This window comes from Oncorhynchus nerka, linkage group LG21 (assembly GCF_034236695.1).
Source record: "Oncorhynchus nerka isolate Pitt River linkage group LG21, Oner_Uvic_2.0, whole genome shotgun sequence".
Lineage (NCBI taxonomy): Eukaryota > Metazoa > Chordata > Actinopteri > Salmoniformes > Salmonidae > Oncorhynchus > Oncorhynchus nerka.
Window position 1 is genome coordinate 29693195 of NC_088416.1, and position 20575 is coordinate 29713769.

Genomic DNA, 20575 nt, shown 5'->3' on the forward strand with positions numbered 1-20575 from the left:
CCGTTCATGACAAACCATTTCTGTATGGACCTCACTTTATGCATGGGGGGCTTAGTCGTGCTGAAACAGGAAAGGTTGTTGCCACAAATTTTGAAGCACAGAAACATCTAGAATGTCACTGTATGCTGTAGCGTTAATATCTCCCTTCACTGGAACTTAGAGGACTAGCCCGAACCATGAAGAACAGCCCCAGACCATTATTCCTCCTCCACCAAACGTTACAGTTGTCACTATGCATTGGGGCAGGTAGCGTTCTCCTGGTAGATTGCTGCTATAACTTGATGACTCTTCACATACCTAACCATTTCCTTGGCTCTCTTGTAGTGTATCCATTGTTTTCAGTGCCATGATGTCCTTGAGGAACAGATTCAATGCATGAGCAGCACAGCCAATGGGTGTAATGTGAGGGTAGGACTCCTCCACTTTAGACCAAGCAGCCTTCATGTTCGCAGCATTGTCTGTCACCAGTGCAAATACCTTCTGTTGTCTAAGGTCATTGATGACTGCCTTCAGCTCATCTGAAATGTAGAAACCGGTGTGTCTCTTGTCCCTTGTGTCTGTGCTCTTGTAGAATACTGGTTGAGGGGGGGAGATGATGTAGTTAATTATTCCTTGCCCAAGAACATTCGACCACCCATCAGAGATGATTGCAATACAGTCTGCTTTATCTTTGATTTGCTTGACCTTCACTTGAACTCTGTTGAACTCTGCATCCTGCAAATGAGTAGATAAAGCATGTCTGGTTGGAGGGGTGTATGCTTGGCAAAGAACATTCAGAAATCTCTTCCAATACACATTGCCTGTGAGCATCAGAGGTGAACCAGTTGTGTACACAGCTCGAACAAGACATTCATCAGCATTTCTCTGACACGTTCCTCCATTGAGTCAAAAAAACTTGGGATTCCAGGAGGACCATGAGCTGTTGCTATCGATAAGGTGTCTGATTCACAATTTTCACCTCAAATAGAAGTAGAGGGACTTTTGTCAGAGGTTGCTTGTTGTGAGCGCTGAGGGAACTTTATGCACTTGGCCAGATGATTCTGCATCTTTGTTGCATCCTTCACATATGATTTGGCACAGTATTTGCAAATATACACAACTTTCCCTTCTACATTAGCTGCAGTAAAATGTCTCCACACATCAGATAGTGCCCGTGGCATTTTCCTGTAAAGATTAGAAAATCAGTTAGATTAAACAACTCCTTTTTAAGATAAATGTTTTAAAATGAAACATGTATGGAAACAGGTGAAATAACACTCCTCAGTTAGCAAGCTAAACCCCACATGAAAGAAAAAAATAACTAGCAAAATTTTTTAACAAGTTAAACATGATTTAAACACACTTTGCTGTAGGCTATTACTTACTAGTTAACAAAAAATAATGTATGTCATAAAATATATTCACCTCACCCATTATTGTAATGAAAACTTACCAGAAAGCATGTAGTCCTTGGCTCAGACAGTGTAGTTGTGTGGGCTCAATAGCATCTCATTAGTGTGCAAGATCTTGAGAATCAGCTGTACATGTGATGGAAGAATACACTGCACATGTGATGGAATAATGCACTGTGCATGCAGAGGGTTGCAATTCCATTGAATTGGGGATAGTTTAACCAAAATATGCCACAAGACCTAGAATTGCCTTATGTGTATCCCACAAAAAAAGGTTCACTGTTATAAGCTAACTTTTTTGATGAATTTAAGCAAAATTCCCATGGAAAATTTTGGAAAAAAATCCTGAAATTTACCCGGTTTCTGACCCTTTGCAACCCTAGTTAGGACACAGTAGGTTAAACTATATGCCAGGCTTCTTCTTAACTGGTGAACAAGACTATTAAGCCAAAAACATAATGGTAACCGCAGCCAACACTTTAAAGTATGAACTACTTTCATTGAATGAACTACTTTCATTGAAGCAGACGGGGTACCTGATGTAAACATGAATTTCCCAAGCATTTAGGCCTACAATCATGAGTCTATGGGGATGGATAATGATGGAGTTATTGGCCACAACCAATACTACATAATAATGTCGTTTTATATCGAGAGATAGTCCTGTAAAATGAACTGTTTACTTACTGCTATTTGTCTCCATCTGCTGTTGAAGAAGGTCATATACGGACTATGTCTTAAAGACAGCCCACTTCAGTGACATGCTCAGGCTTTCACGTCCCAGTCTGTAATTTGAGCTCCAGAGGCAATACGGATTTTGCAGAAACTGGCAGCCACGTCACCGCTACAGGTCTGACCAACTTTCCCAGCCCTTTGCGGAAAGTGCTGCAGAGGAATCCCTATGCAGAATATCTATAATGAACGTTTATGAGCATTTATAGTGATTTCCAAAGAACAAGAGGACATAACATTTGGGAACATTGGAGTTATTTTTTTTAGGGGAGTCTCATTTTACATACGTTATTGTTTTGACTTCGCCTGAAGACTACTTGGAGGCCTCATTCTTACAGATTTGTACCAATATTTCGACTCTTTCTTTTTGGAATACCAAAACAGCACTATGAATATCTTCCGTCTAGCCGGTGACGTGTCACATCTCGTTGCTATCATCATTCTATTTATGAAGATACGGAGGTCCAAATCCTGTGCTGGTATGTTGACAGTGGGATTATTTGATATGCAGTTGTTTACAGGGAAGTCTTGCTGTTAATGATTTATTGACTTGCTCATTCATTGGCCTAAACTCTGTTTAACAAACTTGGGGACACATTGCCTGACGACTTGTTCTTGTTCGCTAAATAGGCATAGTTCATTTCTCAGAAAAAAAACTAACATCCGTGGTAGCCAGGCAAGCTGACACAGTGAAAAGGAATCCATGAGTCCATCTCAATTGGGAAGTTGACCTCACACTCCTAGTACTGGTCTGCAACGCTCACATCATGTAGCACTCGTGGAGCACTCAACAGTTATTTTGTTACAACAATGTAACAACGCTCCTCGGTTATAATTGGTTACATTACATTGCAATATGTTGTGGTTAGAGAGTAAATCAATTTGACTAGTCCACTTCGACGCACAAGAATGTTACGTGGCAAAGAGTTCAAGCTAACCATATTTGCTTTGGTGGTCGCACCCTGGTCTGCTTTTGTCGCGAACCTGCTCAAAGCCCGTAACAAAAGGGAGACAACGTGGAGATAAGGAGTAACAAAACATATATTTATTAAATAAAGTAAACAAAGTACAATATACAATGGTGTGTGTAAGTGAGTGTTTTGCATGCATGAATGTGATAATGCAGGGTGTTGAAATGTGCCAAAGCAAACAACCAAAAGCCACCAAGATACACAACAAAAATCTATACAGTTGTCTGCATGGAGAGAGTCTCTTCCATGAATGGGGAAGTGGTGTATTTATCCTGGGACACAACGGGCCCAGGTGTTTCCCATGTAGATGACGACCCTCCCAACTCCGCCCACCGGCATCCTAATAAGGAAACAAGAACAAAGAGAGAATACGGCAGACAGAGTGGGAGGGTCGTCATAGCTTTCTACCTCAGATATCCGCATTGATGATGTTTTGCCATTCCCAGGTCATGAAATGAAATTGTTCCATATTTTTTTATTACATTTTATTTAACTAGGCAAGTCAATTAAGAACAAATTATTATTTACATTGACAGCCTAGGAACAGTGGGTTAACTGCCTTGTTCAGGGGCAGAACAACAGATTGTTTACCTTGTCATCTAGCAACCTTTCAGTTACTGGCTCAACGCTCTAACCACTAGGCTACCTGCTGCCCCATACGTGAGATTAATGACTGTTGTTTGTTTCTGTAGGTATTTCTGGGAAGTCTCAGGTGCTTTTTGCATTAGTCTTCACTACAAGATACTTGGACCTGTTCACGAGCGTAATCTCCATCTACAACACAGTTATGAAGGTGAGGTAGACAATAGTATCCTACAAAGAAGCCAACCAATCAATGATTTGTGTTCTAACCTAAACTCCTTCCTGCTGTATTGTGTGCTCAGGTGGTGTTTCTGGCTTTGGCATATGCCACTGTGTACCTGATCTACATGCGCTTCAGGAGCACCTTCGACTCAGAGAGCGACTCATTCCGTGTTGAGTTCCTGCTTGTGCCAGTGGCTGGGCTTTCCTTCCTGGAAAACTATGCATTTGCCCCCTTGGAGGTAAATGTGCCAGGTTCAATACATACTGAACATACAGGTAACTGCCAAAATAAAGGAAACACCAACATAAAGTGTCTTAACAGGGCGTTGGGCCACCACGAGCCGCCAGAACTGCTTAAATGCGCCTTGGCATAGATTCTACAAGTGTCTGGAACTCTATTGGAGGAATGCGACACCATTCTTCCACAATAATTTCTTCCATTTGGTGTTTTGTCGATGGTGGTGGAAAATGATTCTCAGGCGCCGCTTCAGAATCTCTCATAAGTGTTCAACTGAGACACACACACACCCTTTAAACCCCCCCTTTGGGAAGCCTCTACTCAAGTCATTGAGAGCTCCTCTAGGCATGATTGACAAAATAATGGCCAACTGGGCATTTTTATACATGACCCTAAGCATGAGGAGATGGTTTAACAGCACATCATACTTGATGTGTTTGTACATGAGCATGTCAGACCTCATACTTGATGTGTTGGTACATGAGCATGCCAGACCTTATACTTGATTGAATGCATATCTTTGGTGCACAGATCCTGTGGACCTTCTCCATCTACCTGGAGTCAGTGGCCATCTTGCCCCAGCTCTTCATGATCACCAAGACCGGCGAGGCAGAGTCCATCACCACCCACTACCTGTTCTTCCTGGGTCTCTACCGAGCCTTGTACCTGGCCAACTGGGTGTGGCGCTACCACACCGAGGGCTTCTTTGACCAGATTGCTGTGGTGTCCGGTGTGGTGCAGACGATTTTCTACTGTGACTTCTTCTACCTTTACGTTACCAGGGGTAAGTATGAGCCAGGGAGGGATTTTGACTTTGTATTGTACTTCTAGTACATATTTCATCCCATTTCCCTTTCCCTCTTTGCCTTTGTCCCTCTCCAGTGCTCAGAGGAAGTGGAAAGATGTCCCTGCCCATGCCCATCTAAAGAGAGTCAGTGCTGTTTTAAGCAACAGTTGAGCAGTTTAGTAACTGAAAGCACCTCTGCCCACCAATAATACTTAGTAATGGACTACAGTCTGCAGTGTCACAGTACCCCCTGTATACCCTGGGGGGTATATACTGTACCCAGAGGGCAACCGTCGTGTTGTTGGTACCTGGTGTGTTTGTTGGTGTGCTTTTCCCTAGACTAAAATGACCAAAGAACGATTGTCCTATGTTTTTGTGCATGAGTGTGTGGAACTGAATGTTAATGGGAATTGAGTAAATTGAATACTGTGGGATTTTTTATTTTTATTATACTTTTTCTTTCATGGAGGCAGATATTGTCCCGCTTGAATTAGTCCAATGGAGTTTGTGCCTTATTTGTCCTTTTCTAGTAAATGGCATATTGAATGTCTTATTACATCAGAATGGTGTAAACATTGTATATATATGTGAGACATTTGTTCTGCTTTCCTGTCTTTTCACAATTTCTACATATAACAGTGACCAACCTTCAAGGCTTCCATTGTTTCACCAAGCAGAGTTCATTGGAAGTCATGTATTTAGGCTGCTCTGGGTGATATTTGCCATCCGTGTCAAGAGTTGTGCTATGTTCTTCCCTTTCTGATAATACGTCCATGGAGATGCCATACAGAACGCAGTCATGTATGTAACTCTTATATCCGTCCACTTCTTGACTGAACCAAGGTTCTTCTTAAATACGTTGTATTCTGTACTTTGATTTTTACCAGTCATTTCCATTCCTTTAATATTAATGCATTTCATTAAGCAGAACGAATACACATTTGTGTGATGTCACAGTTCAAACAAAATATATTTTGTATTTGATGAGTTATTTCTCACTAACTAGAGTTCATTCATATCTCAACATTTATTGACAGCATTTTGGGACCAGGATTACAATGGCAAAGGCAGATTAATGCTTCAACAAAATGGAAAGGTACTTACACTAAGTGTCTTGGTACTACTAAATGTGTATATGTGTGCCAAACTTTTACAACTGTGGTGCCCATGTTGTAATGATCAACATTTTAATACAAAGAACCTTCATAATTTGTAAATCAGGTCAGTAAAATGTATCTTTACTGGTTCATCAGGTTCTTCGTGTTGATTACTTTAAATTGTTTCATCACACCAGGATGTTTACTCCTGCATACTCACACTAGCGATCCACACCATTCAAAACCACACACACAAGTGATTCACACCACTCAAAACCACACACACACAAGTGATTCACACCACTCAAAACCACACACACACACAAGTGATTCACACCACTCAAAACCACACACACACACAAGTGATTCACACCACTCAAAACCACACACACACAAGTGATTCACACCACTCAAAACCACACACACACACACAAGTGATTCACACCACTCAAAACCACACGCACAATTGATTCACACCATTCAAAAATTCACAGCACACTTACTTTTCTATTGAGTATTCAACTGTCAACTCTTATTCACTTTCTGATCATTTACCTCCGTGTGTTAGTGCATTAATAGCTTCATCAACTATGACTGTCAATGGAAGAAAGTGCATCGGGGCTCTTTAGCAAGCCTGCCTTATGAAGTCATTGTGAGGATTTTTCAGGGAACACAGTTGAGTGATAAATAAGTGTGTGAAACTAATTTGCACTTCATAGACAGAAAAAATACATGGGTTATTTAAGACCCTCATCTTCTACCTGATAACCCAGCACCATACAGTGAATAATAGTGGATATTAAAAGTCCCCGTCAGTGTAGGAGAGTTTTGCGGTGTTTGTAAAGCACTTTACTTCCCTCTCTCACAGCTCCTCCCACCACTTTGGCAGCTGATGTGATTGACAGCGGTGTGGTAGCCAAAGCTGCTGCCCTCTCTATCGCCTTAACCTTTTTCACTGCTTTCCCTTTCCCTTTGCTTGTTACTCCAGCTCCCTCTGCCGCCCCCTTCCCCAGGGCAGACACCAGCTCACACCAGAACAACTTCTCTGCCTTCTTTCTGGCTGCCTCTTCCTCTCTTCTCCTCTCCTCCTCTTCCCTCCTTCTCATTCTCTCTGCCTCCGGTCCCTGAGGCTCTGGCCCTGTCTTCACCCCATCCTCCTCCTGCTTCAATGGAGTCATCCTTCTCTCTCCCAGAATTCCTTCCTGCACTTCTCTGATGGCTCTCTCTGCCTCATGGTACATCAGGTTGGTGTAACAGCCACCTCCGTTCTGCGCCACCATCTTGTCTATCTTCTCCAGGAGCTCTGTGACCTGAGTGCAGTCTGTTATCTTGTTGCTGTTGTTGAAGACATGGTAGCCCCCCTGACATCTACTCACAAACTCCTGGAGCTCTTGGCTCTCCTTCAGGAAGTCTTCCATGTTTTTTCCCTGTAGCTGGTCACCCCAGGTGAACAGTACTACTGTGTATCTGAGGGCTCCTGGTCCAAAAGTGGCCGTGACCCACTCCAGGGCATCCCGCTCCTCCTGAGTGAACCTGCCAGGCTGAAGGGTCACCAGGAAGGAGTGGGGGCCAGGGGCGGACAGCACCACACAGCGTCCTGCCTCAGCCGTCACCTCCTGAGGGGAGAGGCGCGTGTCGAAGAACCCTGGGGTGTCGACCACAGTGAGGTTCCTCCCAGCCACAGTTCCACTCTGTCTGTCACACTGACCAGTTACAGAACATGAAGAGATGTCCACCCGGAATGCCTGCCTCCCTAGGATGGTGTTACCAGAAGAGCTTCTCCCTGCGCCTGTCTTCCCCACCAGTACCATCCTCAGCGCCCCACTGTCAGGCTCCGGTGATGCTTCACATGCTGTGACACAAATGACAGTCATTTATACTGACCTAACCAATCTAAAAGTGTAACCTACCTTGAAATTACTATCTGACATAGACCTTCTGTTTTCCTATGATCACCTATATAATATGCAGGTCGATTATATTTATAATGGTTGGGGGCTGAGAAATGTAGTTAGCCTACATTACAGATTTCTGAGTGATGCTGTTCATTTTCGGTGGAAGCTGTAAAAAAAAGAAGCTATACAAATGCCATCTTTTTTGATGCGCAATGGAAAATCTACCTGCTAGCAACAACAACAGTAGGCTATTATTGTTTCAATAGTCTCTCACCCAGATTCGAGGCAGCACATTCCAATGACGCCATCTCCACTGTCCCACATGAGTTAGCCATGGCGAACACGGCGGAACTATGGATTATCCGTGGAATACCTTAATATGCACTGGAATAAGAGGGTCCTGTCTTCGGTTGCGTTACTTGCGTATATTACCAGCGCTTCCTTATTCTTATGATAGTCTTTTTTATTGAGAAATTAAATATATTTGTATCCATGCCCTTTTTCTTTGCACCCGTTTACATGCCCTATCTTCGATGCAATGCTGCAGAGTCAGACCATGATGTCATTGTGATAATGCGCACACGCGACCAGACAGTCTGCGCTGACTAACTGACACTGTAAACCTACCTGTGGTCCGTTCTTTGATCCTACACTGTCAATTTGACGTTTATGCTTACATTTTGATATTCGCATATAGGGTGAATTCGGAAAGTGTGGGACGTCATATAAACTGGGACAGCTTTGTCCTGACGTGTTTATTTCTTGGTCTGACAAAACTATTATTACTTAGACACTTGCAGACAAACCAAAATCACATCGCTTCATTTATGTGAGATCATAGTGGGGTGCAGAGCAAGCGTTAAACAGGAAGCTCACCCACCTCAAAGCACAAGGTCAAATCAGTGACATAACTGTTTTTGTTTTGATGTTAAGGTTATAAACATGTCATAAATAATTGCACTCTGCCAAACTGAAAATGAGCATACTAGTACTTCGCGGGTTGACTCCAGTGGGGGCTGCTGATGGGAGGATGGCTCATTATAACGGAACAAATGGAATCGCATCAAATACATATAAACCATGTGTTTGATACCCTTTCAACTATTCCTCTCCAGCCATTACCCAGAGCCCGTCCTCCCCGATTAAGGTTCCACCACCCTCCTGTGGTTGACTCATAACCCGCGGTCCCCGAGGTTATATATGTAGGGCGGGCAGATTTAGTCGATTTGAATAAAGAGAAAACAGTACCTTAAAAAATCCATAAATGTATAATTATATTGCAATTTATATCTATAGGCTACATTGAATGTTTAGGGCCTAACAGTACACGCGCCCAATATCCTACACGCCAATCGCCAAATGCTTTTGGGAACAGGCAGCACATTTTAAAGTCGATCCATGGAGGCAAAAGGGACAATGTCAGAGTTTAATTCAATAAAAGAAAAGCTGTGAAATGGAGAGGGACAGAAAAGTAACCGTTTGTAAAGATTTTGTGAAGTGGTAAAAGAGGATGATAGCAGTGCCGGCTATGTTATGTGTGATGATTGTGAGGCGCTATACAAATTCGACAGTCACAAGATGGGGACTTCAAATAGGCCTATGGCACTTCAAGGGAACTGTTGGCCTACCCCAGAACAGCCTCAATTCATCGGGGCATGGACTCTACAAGGGGTTGAAAGCGTTCTCCCGGGATGCTGGCCCATGTTGTCTCCAATGCTTCCCACAGTTGTGTTTCAGTTAGCTGGATGTCCTTTGGGTGGTGGACCATTCTTGATACACAAGGGAAACTGCTGAGCGTCAAAAACCAGCAGGGTTGCAGTTCTTGACACAAACTGGTGGCCTGGCACCTATTACCCTACCCAGTTCAAAGGCCCTTACATTTTTTGAATTTCCCATTCCCCTCTGAATGGCACAAATACAAAATTCATGTCTCAATTGTCTCAAGGCTTAAACATCCTTTTGTAACCTGTCTCCTCGCCATCATCTACACTGATTGAAGTGGATTTAACAAGTGACCTCAATAATGGATCATAGCTTTCACCTGGATTCAGCTGGTCAGCATGTCATGGAAAGAGCAGGTGTTCTTAATGTTTTGTACACTCAGTGTATAGTCCTGCGGTTGGGGGTTATTTTTTGACTATTTTAATTGAAAAAAAATCAAAGTAAGGTACTTAATTGTTACCCAGAAGATAAAAACAACTGCATTGGACCTGTAATATTGGCATTTTGAATTGATATCCTCACACATATCCTCACCTTTAAACCCAGTTGGCCTGTGTAACCTTCTCAAATACACACCCGTTTCTGAAAAGGATCATGGAAAAAAAAAATACAACAAACTTTTTTCTTAGAAATAAAATGTGGAACAACACAAATACAGCTGAAAATATTTTTATTTGGTCATTTCATAAAGATAAACCATTCAACTGATTTTACTGTAGACTAGCTAGTTGTGTGTTCAAAGGACACAAGTGCAACAGGTTAATAGAGTACAATACGGTGAAGAGTATTTTACATTGAACAAAAGAGAATAGCAGTTGTGGATATAGACAATCATACATCAATTCAGTTGAATGCAAGTTGCAACAGGGAGACATCTCTCGTACAGAAGCACAGAACATGTCTATCGGGCCTCTTGGAGACAGGCCCTTTATATCACCACTGGAACAACTACAGAGAGTAAGATAATGTGATGAGGAAACAACAGGGAGACATCTCGCGTACAGAAGCACAGAACATGTCTATCGGGCCTCTTGGAGACAGGCCCTTTATGTCACCACTGGAACAACTACAGAGAGTAAGATAATGTGATGAGGAAACAACCATGAATATCCCACCGTTTGCCACACAATATCCCACCGTTTGTTAGTTAAAGGCACTAAAAGCATATTAAGAATTTGTTGAGAATTGGTTGTCAAATTCTTCGAGAGGCACGATGAGTAAGTACAATGTATTTCGGTGTAACGTTCAGTTCTAATAATATCTGGATACATCAGGATGCCTGGTTAGAGGAGTTCTCCCACTCAACCTGGCTCCTGGCTGGCATGCTGCCCCCACTGTTGCCAGCATGTATCATAGTGTCCTCTGTAGGTAAATCCCAGCTCTGGGCAGGTGTGGTCCTCACAATGGGAAGAGAGGCAGATGTGGCCAGCCCATCTAAATGACCTGAGAACAGTGTATCTGCACAGGTTCTGTCTCCTAAACTAAGGCCTGCTGTCAGTGAGTTCGTATCATGATGCACATCAGAGAGAGAGCAACCCTTAGGTCCACTCTTCAAGTCAGAGTTTAGTCCACAGAAAGCCTCGCTTTCACCGACTCCAAGACTTAAACTGTCAAACATATCCATCCTCCCAGGTACAGGGTCCTCCTCCCTCTCTTCATCTATCAGACTCAGTGTGGGGAAGATGATGTCCAGCTCTGGTAGAGGCGGGATCACATCACTGACAAAACTGTGAGGATACTCCAGTTCTCCACTGTAGGCAGCTGGCAGGTTCACAATGTCATGATCTGCCACTTCTGATTGGGCCATAATGTTATGATATACCACTTCTGATTGGGCCACACTGTCGAACCCAACTCCTGACTGGTCCAGGCTGTTGAACGCCACAACAGGCTGTTGGGCACTGAGGTCCACGGGGTACCCCCCTTTGCTAGCCCCCTCAATTAAACCCACAGCCTTTTCATGGACCCCCGGGATACATATTGGCTCAGAAATCCCACTGCTGACACCAACGTCTGTAACAGTACAGGTAATGCTCTCTAGAGGCAGTGAGAGGAGAGGGCCAACAGAAAGGAGAGTTAGTTACATCAAACAGACAAAGGAAGTGACTGAATATCAAACTAAGGAATTAAGTGCATCACAATATAAAACAATTTTCTTCTCACCCCTGCCTGCTCTCTAATGCTCCAATCAAAGACAGTGAATAATGAATGAACTACATCTACTACATTAACAAGTCACCTGATATTTTATTTTGAGAGAGTATGCGCTGGGGCCAGACTCTGGTGGTAGGCCTGTCATCCTCCTCATCATCTGGGCAGGCAGGTGGGTCTCCTCCCATGACCAGGCCCAGAGGCACCGCCCCCACCCACTGTTTAGAGCGGACACACTGCAGGACATCCATCATCCACCGGGCCTCACGCCACACCACCTCAAGATTCTAAACAGGGCAAAGGGACAGAGAGGCAAGGGGGCTCATTCCCTCTCATACACACATACTGTCCTCCTTTGATATCTATTTCATTACTCTCTATGGGTAGTCTACCTGTGAGAGCTGAGTGATGTGACCAAGGCGGTCTCTGGCCTCCTGCACCTCCTTCGTGTCCAGAGCTTCTCGCAAAGCCTGCTGGGACAGATGGGCATCCAGCTCCAACCGAACCCAGACCTGACAGTACTGAGACAGGAAGTCTTGCTCGTACGTCCAGAAGTGCACTGTGAGACGGGAGGATTAGACAGAAAATAAAGAGAAAAATCTAAGCTCACCACCACTGACCATTTACTCTGAGCCAAAACATAAATGGCATGACTTCTTATATTCTCTATGTTGTCCATTAACCTTTCCCTCAACGTCAATAAGACCAAGGAGCTAATCGTGGACTACAGGAAATGGGGGGCGAGCACGCCCCGAGACAGGGCTGCAGTGTAGCAGGTCGAGATCTTTTAAGTTCCTCGGTGTCCAAATCACTAAGGACTTCAAATGGTCCACACACACACAAACAGTCGTGAAGAAGGCACGACAGAGCCTCTTGCCCCCCAGGAGGTTGAAATCCTCAAAACGTTCTACAGCTGTACTATTGAGAGCATCTTGACTGGCTGCATCACTGCTTGGTATGGCAACTGCACCGACGTCGACCACATGGCACTACAAAGGGTGGTGTGGACAGCCCAGAACATCACTGGTGTTGAGCTCCCTGCCACCCAGGACCTCTATATCAGGCGGTGTGAAAGGAAGGCCCAGAAAATTTTTAAAGACTCCAGCCACCCCATAGACTGTTCTCTCTACTTCCGCACGGCAAGCACACATGCACACACTTAATTTGCTCACACACACACATAACATGCACATACATTCATATTAACTCTACACACACGCACACACTCACATACAATCATCAAATACACTGCAGCTACTCTGTTTATCATATATCCCGATGCCTAGTTACCTTACCCCTATACATATCTAACCCTCCCACTCAGGTATCCCTGCACATTGTAAATATGGTATTGGCACTGACCCTGGAACTGATCCTGTATATAGCTTACTTACTTTCTCATATTCTTCTTATTTCTATTTCTGTGTTTGTGTTCTACTTTACTTTTTATTACTTTTTTTTATACTAATACTGATATTGATTACTGCATTGTTGGGAAAGAGAAAACAAGAAAGACATTTTACTGTACTTGTGCGTGTGACACTAAATACTCAAAACTTAAACCCAACCCTGGCACCAATACATACCCAGCTCAAAGATCTGCAGTGGCATTGTGAGGCCTGGCTCCTTGGTGCCCACTAGTGGCCAGTAGCTAGAACTGAAGTCTTCACTAGGGGGCAGCAGGAGCAGCATGGACATCTTATCCCCAAACTGCAGCAGCTCCCGAGTGTAAACACCGTACTGATACGCCTGTAGGAGAGGAGAGCAGGGAGAAAGAAGTGATGATCAGAGGATGAGGACAAGAGGTTGTGAACATCGAGAGAGAGAAAAAGCAAAAAGAAAAGAATAGAGAGAGAAGACAAGAGGAGGTAAGAGAGGTGTATCACATGATACAGTATAACATTCAAATGAGATCTAAAAGCATGTGAGTTGGAGAGTAAGTGAAACCATGGTTACCCTGTAGAGGGGGATGTTGAGCTTTGTCAACAGGAGAGTGACAGCGGCCCTGAGTGACCTCACAAACTCCCCCAGCCCAGAGATGTCCATCGAGGTCTCATCCTCACCCTCTGTGTCCTCATTGGCTGTTAACATGTTGTGGCTTTGTAACCACGCCCATTCATCGCTAAAACAAAAATGCAGCCCAAGACACATCACAAGGAACTATCATTAGCAATGATCTCATTTGACCAGTCAGTAATCCTTAAAAACACTAGAAAAACATTGAGGACACACTTCATTCTATGTATTATACCGTATTCCATTTCATCATCAGCTATACCAGGTCAGAACAGTTTAAAAGTCCGTCTGTACGTGGCAGTGCATACTGAACTCAGTGGTATGCTCAGTCGTAGTATGTTATCTGTGTTACCGGGACACATGGGGGTTGTGGCGCATTCTGGCGTGGCATAGCAGGTTGGGCAGCCTCTGGGGCACTAGAACCCTGATCTGCTCCACTGTGCTGCACAGCTTCAAGATGCCCACGTACAGGCCCGGCTGGGCCCACTGGACACTGCGTCTGTGGAAGGACAGCTTCTCCTGGTGAGGGACACAGAGAAAGGCATTGTTGTATTAGCACAATAAGAAGCCTTACTACTGTGTATAAACATGAGCGCACAGTGTTCCAGCCAGGAAAGGTCACCTTGAGCTGCTCTGTGAGGGTGTCCATGGCAGTAGGCTCTGGGAGTAGAGGGGTCCTGCTCCGGTTCTTCTCCAGCCAGGCCAGGGGGACCCAGTGGAGAGGGAGGTCTGGGGGTTTTGTGTGGGCCGCACAATCCTTCACTGTCACCAGCAGGACATTACCCTGCCTGTCCTTCAGAGGCTCATAGTACACCTGCCCCAAGTCTACTGTCCCCAGAGAGGACTGCAGAGAGAGGCACAGAAGGAGAGAGGGAGAAAAGTATGAAATATTTGAATAGAAATAGTGAAAAGGAAAGCAAACGAGAAACAGGCAGTGAAAGAGAAAGCTCACAGAAAATGTTGTCTCTTCATCTTTGCTAGGTGCTTGATTGATGAGAAGGCCATGTACAGTGACCTATACATTATCCTTTTTTTCACCTGTAGTTGTGCTACAGCCTGCAAGATATTGTGCCTGTTCTGAAGTAGTGATGAAGAGGAGGAGAGAGCAGAGGAGAGGGCCTGCTGGAGCCAGGGCACCTGTTGCCACGCACAGGACAACTGTAAGAAAGAGAGAGAGGGATAGAAAGATAGAAAATAGACAATGTAACTTTGGAACATATATTTCATACAGGTATACCTACCAATGTATTCAATAAGATTGACAGCTAACCTTGGCAAACCAAAGGAAGTCCTGAGAGATGGAGGTGGAGCAGCACTGGATCTCCACCAATGGGAGCTGGTCATCTGCTGTGACCAGGATGTTTTCCTTTCTGTAGAACACAGTTGCCAGGTATACACCCCTAACAATGAGACAAAGAGGAAGAACAGAGGAGAGAATAAGATTAGTTTCATCCTAACGAGGGAAGACAGAAGAAAACTGAATAGATAGATAGGTGCAATAAAGAGAGGGCAGAAAGGGACACTTGTTTGAAGAGTAGGGGATGCACTGAGGGAACAGAGACAGAGTGGGATCTTTCTCTAAATGTAACCATGGGAGAGGTTAGTGGCAGAGATACAGAGTTGTTGGGTGAGGAGCACTGCTATCTCACCTCTGTAGGAGACGGACAAACTTGGAGGCAGACTGGAAGAGCAGCTTCAGGCTGCGAGACATAGACAGGCGCTTACTGGGGCTCTGGGGCTTGGAGCTCTCTATGGGCCACAGGACAAAGGAATGAGACATTCAGACATGGAGGACCATGTGAAAGAGCCAGAGTATTATTTTGAGTGACTGATACTGTTTACTTTCTCGTGTATCATACAGGTGTGTATAAAAAAATATATATATAAAAAATTAATTAATTAATTAATTAATTTTACACAAATCATTTGAGTAGTATGTTCATTCTCCTTGTATGAGAGGCGGAACTGAGATGCTGTATCTATGTTATGGTTCAAGAAGTACACTACCTATACAGTATCCCTTGTAGTGTGGCTCTCTGGTCTGCTCCAACAGTCTCCTGACTAGAGCCTCCTTGTTCCTGCTTGGAGTTTTCACTCCCATACACTCCCTCCAGCCTGCAGAGGGAGACACAGCCCACCAGCGTTCACTGATACTCATTGTGGAGTCATATGATCCAATGTCAGCTGTTTTCTTCAAATGGCTGAGATTGGTATTTGGGGAGCTGATTCTTGATCTGTGATTAGGGTCAACTTCTACGCAGAGCATTGATGATAATATAGAATATCAGAAACCTCTTTTGTCTGGCTGTCTGCAGTTCCATTTACTCACTGGAGGGGGCAGCACTGACTGGGCTGGAGCTCTGAGCCGGGCCCCATCCCTTCACATTGTAGGCGGTCACTCTCACAAAGTAGTGCATTCCCTAAGAGACCAATACATTATCATCATGACTTAAACTTACGAACAGGCAGACCAGGGCAAATAACTTTACATTGTAGTTGTTCATTTATGCAGGTAACTGAGAGAGTTGAGGTTAAGTGCCTCCTAGCCTCAGGGTGTCCTGGTTCAGGAGATGTGACCAGGGTCGTGTGTGTCTTACTGTCTTGAGTCCTGTGATGCTGTGGACGGGGGTCTTAGTGTCGATCACTTGGGCTGAGCCAAGTATACTCTTGAAGTTGGTCGAGGTGCTCCATTCCACTGTAGGCGGTGACAGGAAGAGAGACACAGATGTATCTATGATATTGAGGACTGAGTGGTAATTGCAATAGTGATTAGAGCCAATGTTAGAGTTGGAGTAGTAGAACCCCACCTCTGTAGCGTGTGATCAATCCAGTGGCGATGCCGTTTGGCTCTCGAATGGACACAAACAGGGAAGAGGCACTGGTCACAAACAGTGACACACTACTGGGTGGGCCAGGGAGGTCTAGAGGACACAGAGAGATGGAGAGACACACCGACAGTAAACACAGACTTGGAGCAAAAAGTACATAACATAAACGAATCAATGAGACTGGCTTGCGTGCATCATACTTGTCCATCATCACCCCTGACCCCTAGCCTCTGACCTGTGTGGTGGAAGCTCTCCCTCATCCTGCAGTACAGCTGCTGCCGCAGAGTCCAGAGGTGGAGCTGCCTCTGTATGTCGGCCTGCACATGTGGCCCCGCCCCTGCTCCACCCAGTAGCTCCTCCCTCCTGTCCCCCACCTGCCTGTCAGCCAACATCACCAGGGCATCCAGCTTACACAACCACTCCGCTGGAAGAGACACTGAGAGAAAGGGAGAGAGAGAGAGAGGATAGAGAGTGGGAGAGAGAGATAATAAAAATGTTTTGCATTGTTTACACAGTGTGGGAACAAGATAGAGGGAAAGGGTGACAGGAATTATATCTGTAAACATTACATTTAAACATCACTCACTAGTAGTCACTACCCCAAAATAATAATGTCTTAATGTACTGGATGAACCATTGTTTGTGTGAAATGTGTACAACTGTTACTTGACCATCTCTTGATTGCACTGATTCAATCTACGTCACTGTGTAAGACTCACAGACGGGGTTGTGTCTGGCTCCTGCCTTGGTCAACACGTGCAGCAGAGGGGAGTTCTGGGTTAGAGCAGCCACGTCCAGAGGTACCAGGCCCTGCTCACTCACTCTGTTTACACCTTTCTCCCTCTCTCTTTCCCAGTCCTTCTCTTTCTTCTCTTTATCCCGTCCTCCTCCTCCACCACACACTCTGTCCCTGCATAGCAGGCTCTGCACCGCCAGGGTGTCCTCCTTCTCCACCGCCTCCCACAGGTTCTGATACTAACACAGGGGAAGGAGAGGGGGATTGAGGGAGAAATGAGAAACAGGCACATGGAGGGATACAGGGTAAGAGGGTACATCGTCATGGGCGGGGCAGAAAAATGCAGGAAGGAAAGGTTACTTTAGATGATAGTATGGAACAACAATATAAGACAATTCCCAAAGATAAAACACCCAAAATGGATCCAAAATTCACTTTCTCTCAGGATGTCTTACTGTGTGAGGGGCCTTGCATGGATGTTTTAGCATGTCTGTCTCTCCGGAAAAAGAGGACTCTCCGCCCCTCAGCCTGACCGACAGGTTTCTGTAGATGCGTTTAGGTGAAACGGGACCCAGAGAGCGCCGCCGCTGTGGCGGGTTTCTCACCGACACAGACATACAATAGATGGCACACACACAATTGGTAGAGAGTGTGCACAGCAGGATACGGGAGTTACAGGGGACGAGGTTGGAACAAAAGAGAAGAAGGTGGATGGATGATGGAGAGGTCACAGAGAGACAGCGTGAAGAGAGGAACGGTACACGGGGGAGGGAGAGGGGGAAGAAGGGAGGATGAAGGGTGTGTGAAACAGGAAGAGGTCTTTAGAGGACTAGAATGGAGTGATACAGTAGGAATAAGATGGAGGGAAAAATAGATAGAAAAACAAAAAACAGAACAAAGTCAGTCTTACTGTCATCTTACCAGCCGTTAAAACGGTTGCAGAAATGTATCACTACTTAGGGGAACCTGGGTTGAGTTGAGCAGCACTGCGTGTTGGTGGATAAGTGGATCAAAGTTACAATGCCTGAGCAGAGCAGATGGAAAATGTCTCACGGAAGTTAAAATATCTCACTCTTCTCCCCTTTGTTCCCACTCTCTAGTCTAATGCCTTATGGCTTTTCTTCCTACTCAATGGAGTCTCTGCACAAAGCAATGCCACCATCAATCTAATGAACTGAGGAAAGGAAGTCTACAGAGTGCACGCTAAACGCTATTACACTGAGTGCTCCTGTGATCAAACATGTCATACATACAGAACCATTTATCTGCCCTCACATTTGCCTTTATCGTGTCTTACATTAGTGATGGATAATTGTCTATTCTTCTTCACCTCTTTTCAGACAGGAAAAACCAGCAGCATTGTATCCTGCACCGTCCAGTCTTCATAATCCAGCTGCACACTTGCCTTCCAAAAGCCCCCTGACACTTTTTTGTTGCTTTGACCAAAATGCTCTCTTTCACTTTTGTTTTCTCTCCTCAGTCACTACACTCTCTTCCATCCTCTCTCTCTCTCTTCTGCCCTTTTTCAACTCCTCAGCTTTCCACTTACTTCCATCTACATCATAGTGTTATTCAGACACCAAATGCATCCCTGGCAAGAGATGCACCCTACTCCATCTTTCTGTCAAAGCTTCTTTTCCCTCACCCATTTCCCCTCCTCCCTCATTCTAATGGAAATGAAAGCCACATTCAATCTTCATGTTCTGACTGGTCATGTTCTGACTAACTCCGTTGTGTCTCCTAGAGAAAGTGAATTCTCCCTGCTCTTGCACTGGTACTGTGGCACTTTGCTGTGGCCACGAAGGCACCCGGTGTCCCCAGCTGGCATTCTGTACCTTTTATTTGCCCACATGTGACATAACAATCCCTCACTCCTCTTACCACCTGCATTGCCTTCTCACGCATAGGGAAAAGATAAGGGTGAGACCTCACTGTTATTGGTAGATTCAGTTCTATTGTTTGTTCATGGCGCATTTCATCTCTTATGGAAAGTGTCGATCTGTGTCTGTGAAACTGGTTCAGTGAAGGGATTAGTGTTTATGCTGCATGGAGGTGCCAACAGATGCCAATCACTGGACAAAAAATACTTCATGTAAACAGCAATTGACATTCAGTAATTAGAGTTGATATTGAAGCTTCTGTGAAGTAGCATTAACATAATGCTATGCAGAGTGTCATTATTATAAATGTATTCCATTCTGTTGTGACTTTTTTGTAGGCCTAAGCAATTGCTTGATAACAGACAAAGCAATGTTTCACAGTAAGTCTAAACAGAAATATTCCTTGACTCATTCCTGGCACCAGGAAGAGATGCTGTTACTCGAAAGAAACGAAATAATTGCGTGAACCAAATAAGGAAACGTTGGAAGATTTTGTATACATACAGATAATGAATAAAACATCCCTGAAACATTGCACAAGCATCTGACAGCAGCCAAAGCGCAAATGCAACAGTTATGCCTATGTAATAAATACACAGTTGTTTGAGTTAATGAAAGTTTAGAAAATGACCCAATTAGAATAGAATGCACAACATCATATTCAGCATGCACATCGCATACAAACGAATTTAAAAACAGTGGAAAATTACAAATAAGTTTAAAAATCATTTTTTTAAAAATATACCCTATTGCAATAATCCACTCGAATCCTATGGCTTCTGTAACAACCTGGTTGCGTGTTGTATTATGAATTATTAGGCAGGTAAATATGTTAGATTAAATGTATACAAGACAATACCTTCCGTAGATGTAAGCTCCTGCCTCTCCCTTGTCACATATTACACCACAAACACCACGAAAGCGTCAATTAAAAGTCAATAAATTAGTCATCAAGTTACGATATCAATCGGAATTCACCCATCCCTCTCAGTGCGGTTAATCCCCTTTCATGAATGTTCACTTCTCACGGTCAAGCGAACCTGCTGCTGGGACGCTCAACATACAATTTGGTACCTCACGCCCCTCCCATCTCTCCCTCTCTTTATCTCTCTCCTTCACATTTGCTGAGGCTTACATTCATGGACCAATTCATAATTAACATGATTATACAGCTAGATAGATAAAGGTAGATACAGTAGTGGCTCCATATCAAAAGGCTAATGTTAATAGATTCGTCAGTTACTTTGCATCAATAACCTAATTGGCAAATGTAAGCCTATTACTAAATGTGAAATAAGTAGCTAATACAATGATAAAATGTTATTGT

At 44.2% G+C, this 20575-nt stretch overlaps 3 protein-coding genes across 7 annotated transcripts; 1 reads left to right on the plus strand and 2 right to left on the minus strand.

Moving 5' to 3' along the window:
• The first annotated feature begins 2184 nt into the window (after nucleotides 1-2184).
• Nucleotides 2185-6170, plus strand: LOC115110491 (ER lumen protein-retaining receptor 3). The gene is made up of 5 exons (XM_029636203.2): nucleotides 2185-2602; nucleotides 3787-3887; nucleotides 3979-4137; nucleotides 4668-4920; nucleotides 5019-6170. Exons 1-5 carry the CDS (start codon nucleotides 2512-2514, stop codon nucleotides 5060-5062), a joined length of 648 nt encoding a protein of 215 aa, XP_029492063.1. The 5' UTR covers nucleotides 2185-2511; the 3' UTR covers nucleotides 5063-6170.
• Nucleotides 5394-8464, minus strand: LOC115109898 (GTPase IMAP family member 7-like). Its single transcript, XM_029635149.2, has 2 exons — nucleotides 8190-8464; nucleotides 5394-7872 (listed from the first exon to the last, which is right to left on the minus strand). Exons 1-2 carry the CDS (start codon nucleotides 8248-8250, stop codon nucleotides 6833-6835), a joined length of 1101 nt encoding a protein of 366 aa, XP_029491009.1. The 5' UTR covers nucleotides 8251-8464; the 3' UTR covers nucleotides 5394-6832.
• A 1826-nt stretch (nucleotides 8465-10290) lies between these two features.
• On the minus strand, nucleotides 10291-20295 carry LOC115110490 (ankyrin repeat and fibronectin type-III domain-containing protein 1-like). 5 transcript variants are annotated; one of them, XM_029636200.2, is made up of 18 exons: nucleotides 20108-20295; nucleotides 17824-18197; nucleotides 17352-17607; nucleotides 16868-17068; nucleotides 16612-16725; nucleotides 16402-16499; nucleotides 16134-16224; nucleotides 15812-15919; nucleotides 15454-15553; nucleotides 15075-15204; nucleotides 14843-14962; nucleotides 14427-14648; nucleotides 14157-14323; nucleotides 13745-13910; nucleotides 13375-13537; nucleotides 12181-12347; nucleotides 11877-12075; nucleotides 10291-11674 (listed from the first exon to the last, which is right to left on the minus strand). In XM_029636200.2, the coding sequence occupies exons 2-18, from the start codon at nucleotides 17983-17985 to the stop codon at nucleotides 10908-10910; spliced, it is 3231 nt and encodes a 1076-aa protein (XP_029492060.1). In that variant the 5' UTR covers nucleotides 17986-18197; nucleotides 20108-20295; the 3' UTR covers nucleotides 10291-10907. The 5 variants fall into 5 exon arrangements, with proteins under 5 accessions (XP_029492060.1, XP_029492061.1, XP_029492062.1 ...); XM_029636201.2 differs by lacking the exon at nucleotides 20108-20295 and adding an exon at nucleotides 18699-20094; XM_029636202.2 differs by lacking the exon at nucleotides 20108-20295 and adding an exon at nucleotides 18666-20094.
• Nucleotides 20296-20575: the final 280 nt, after the last annotated feature.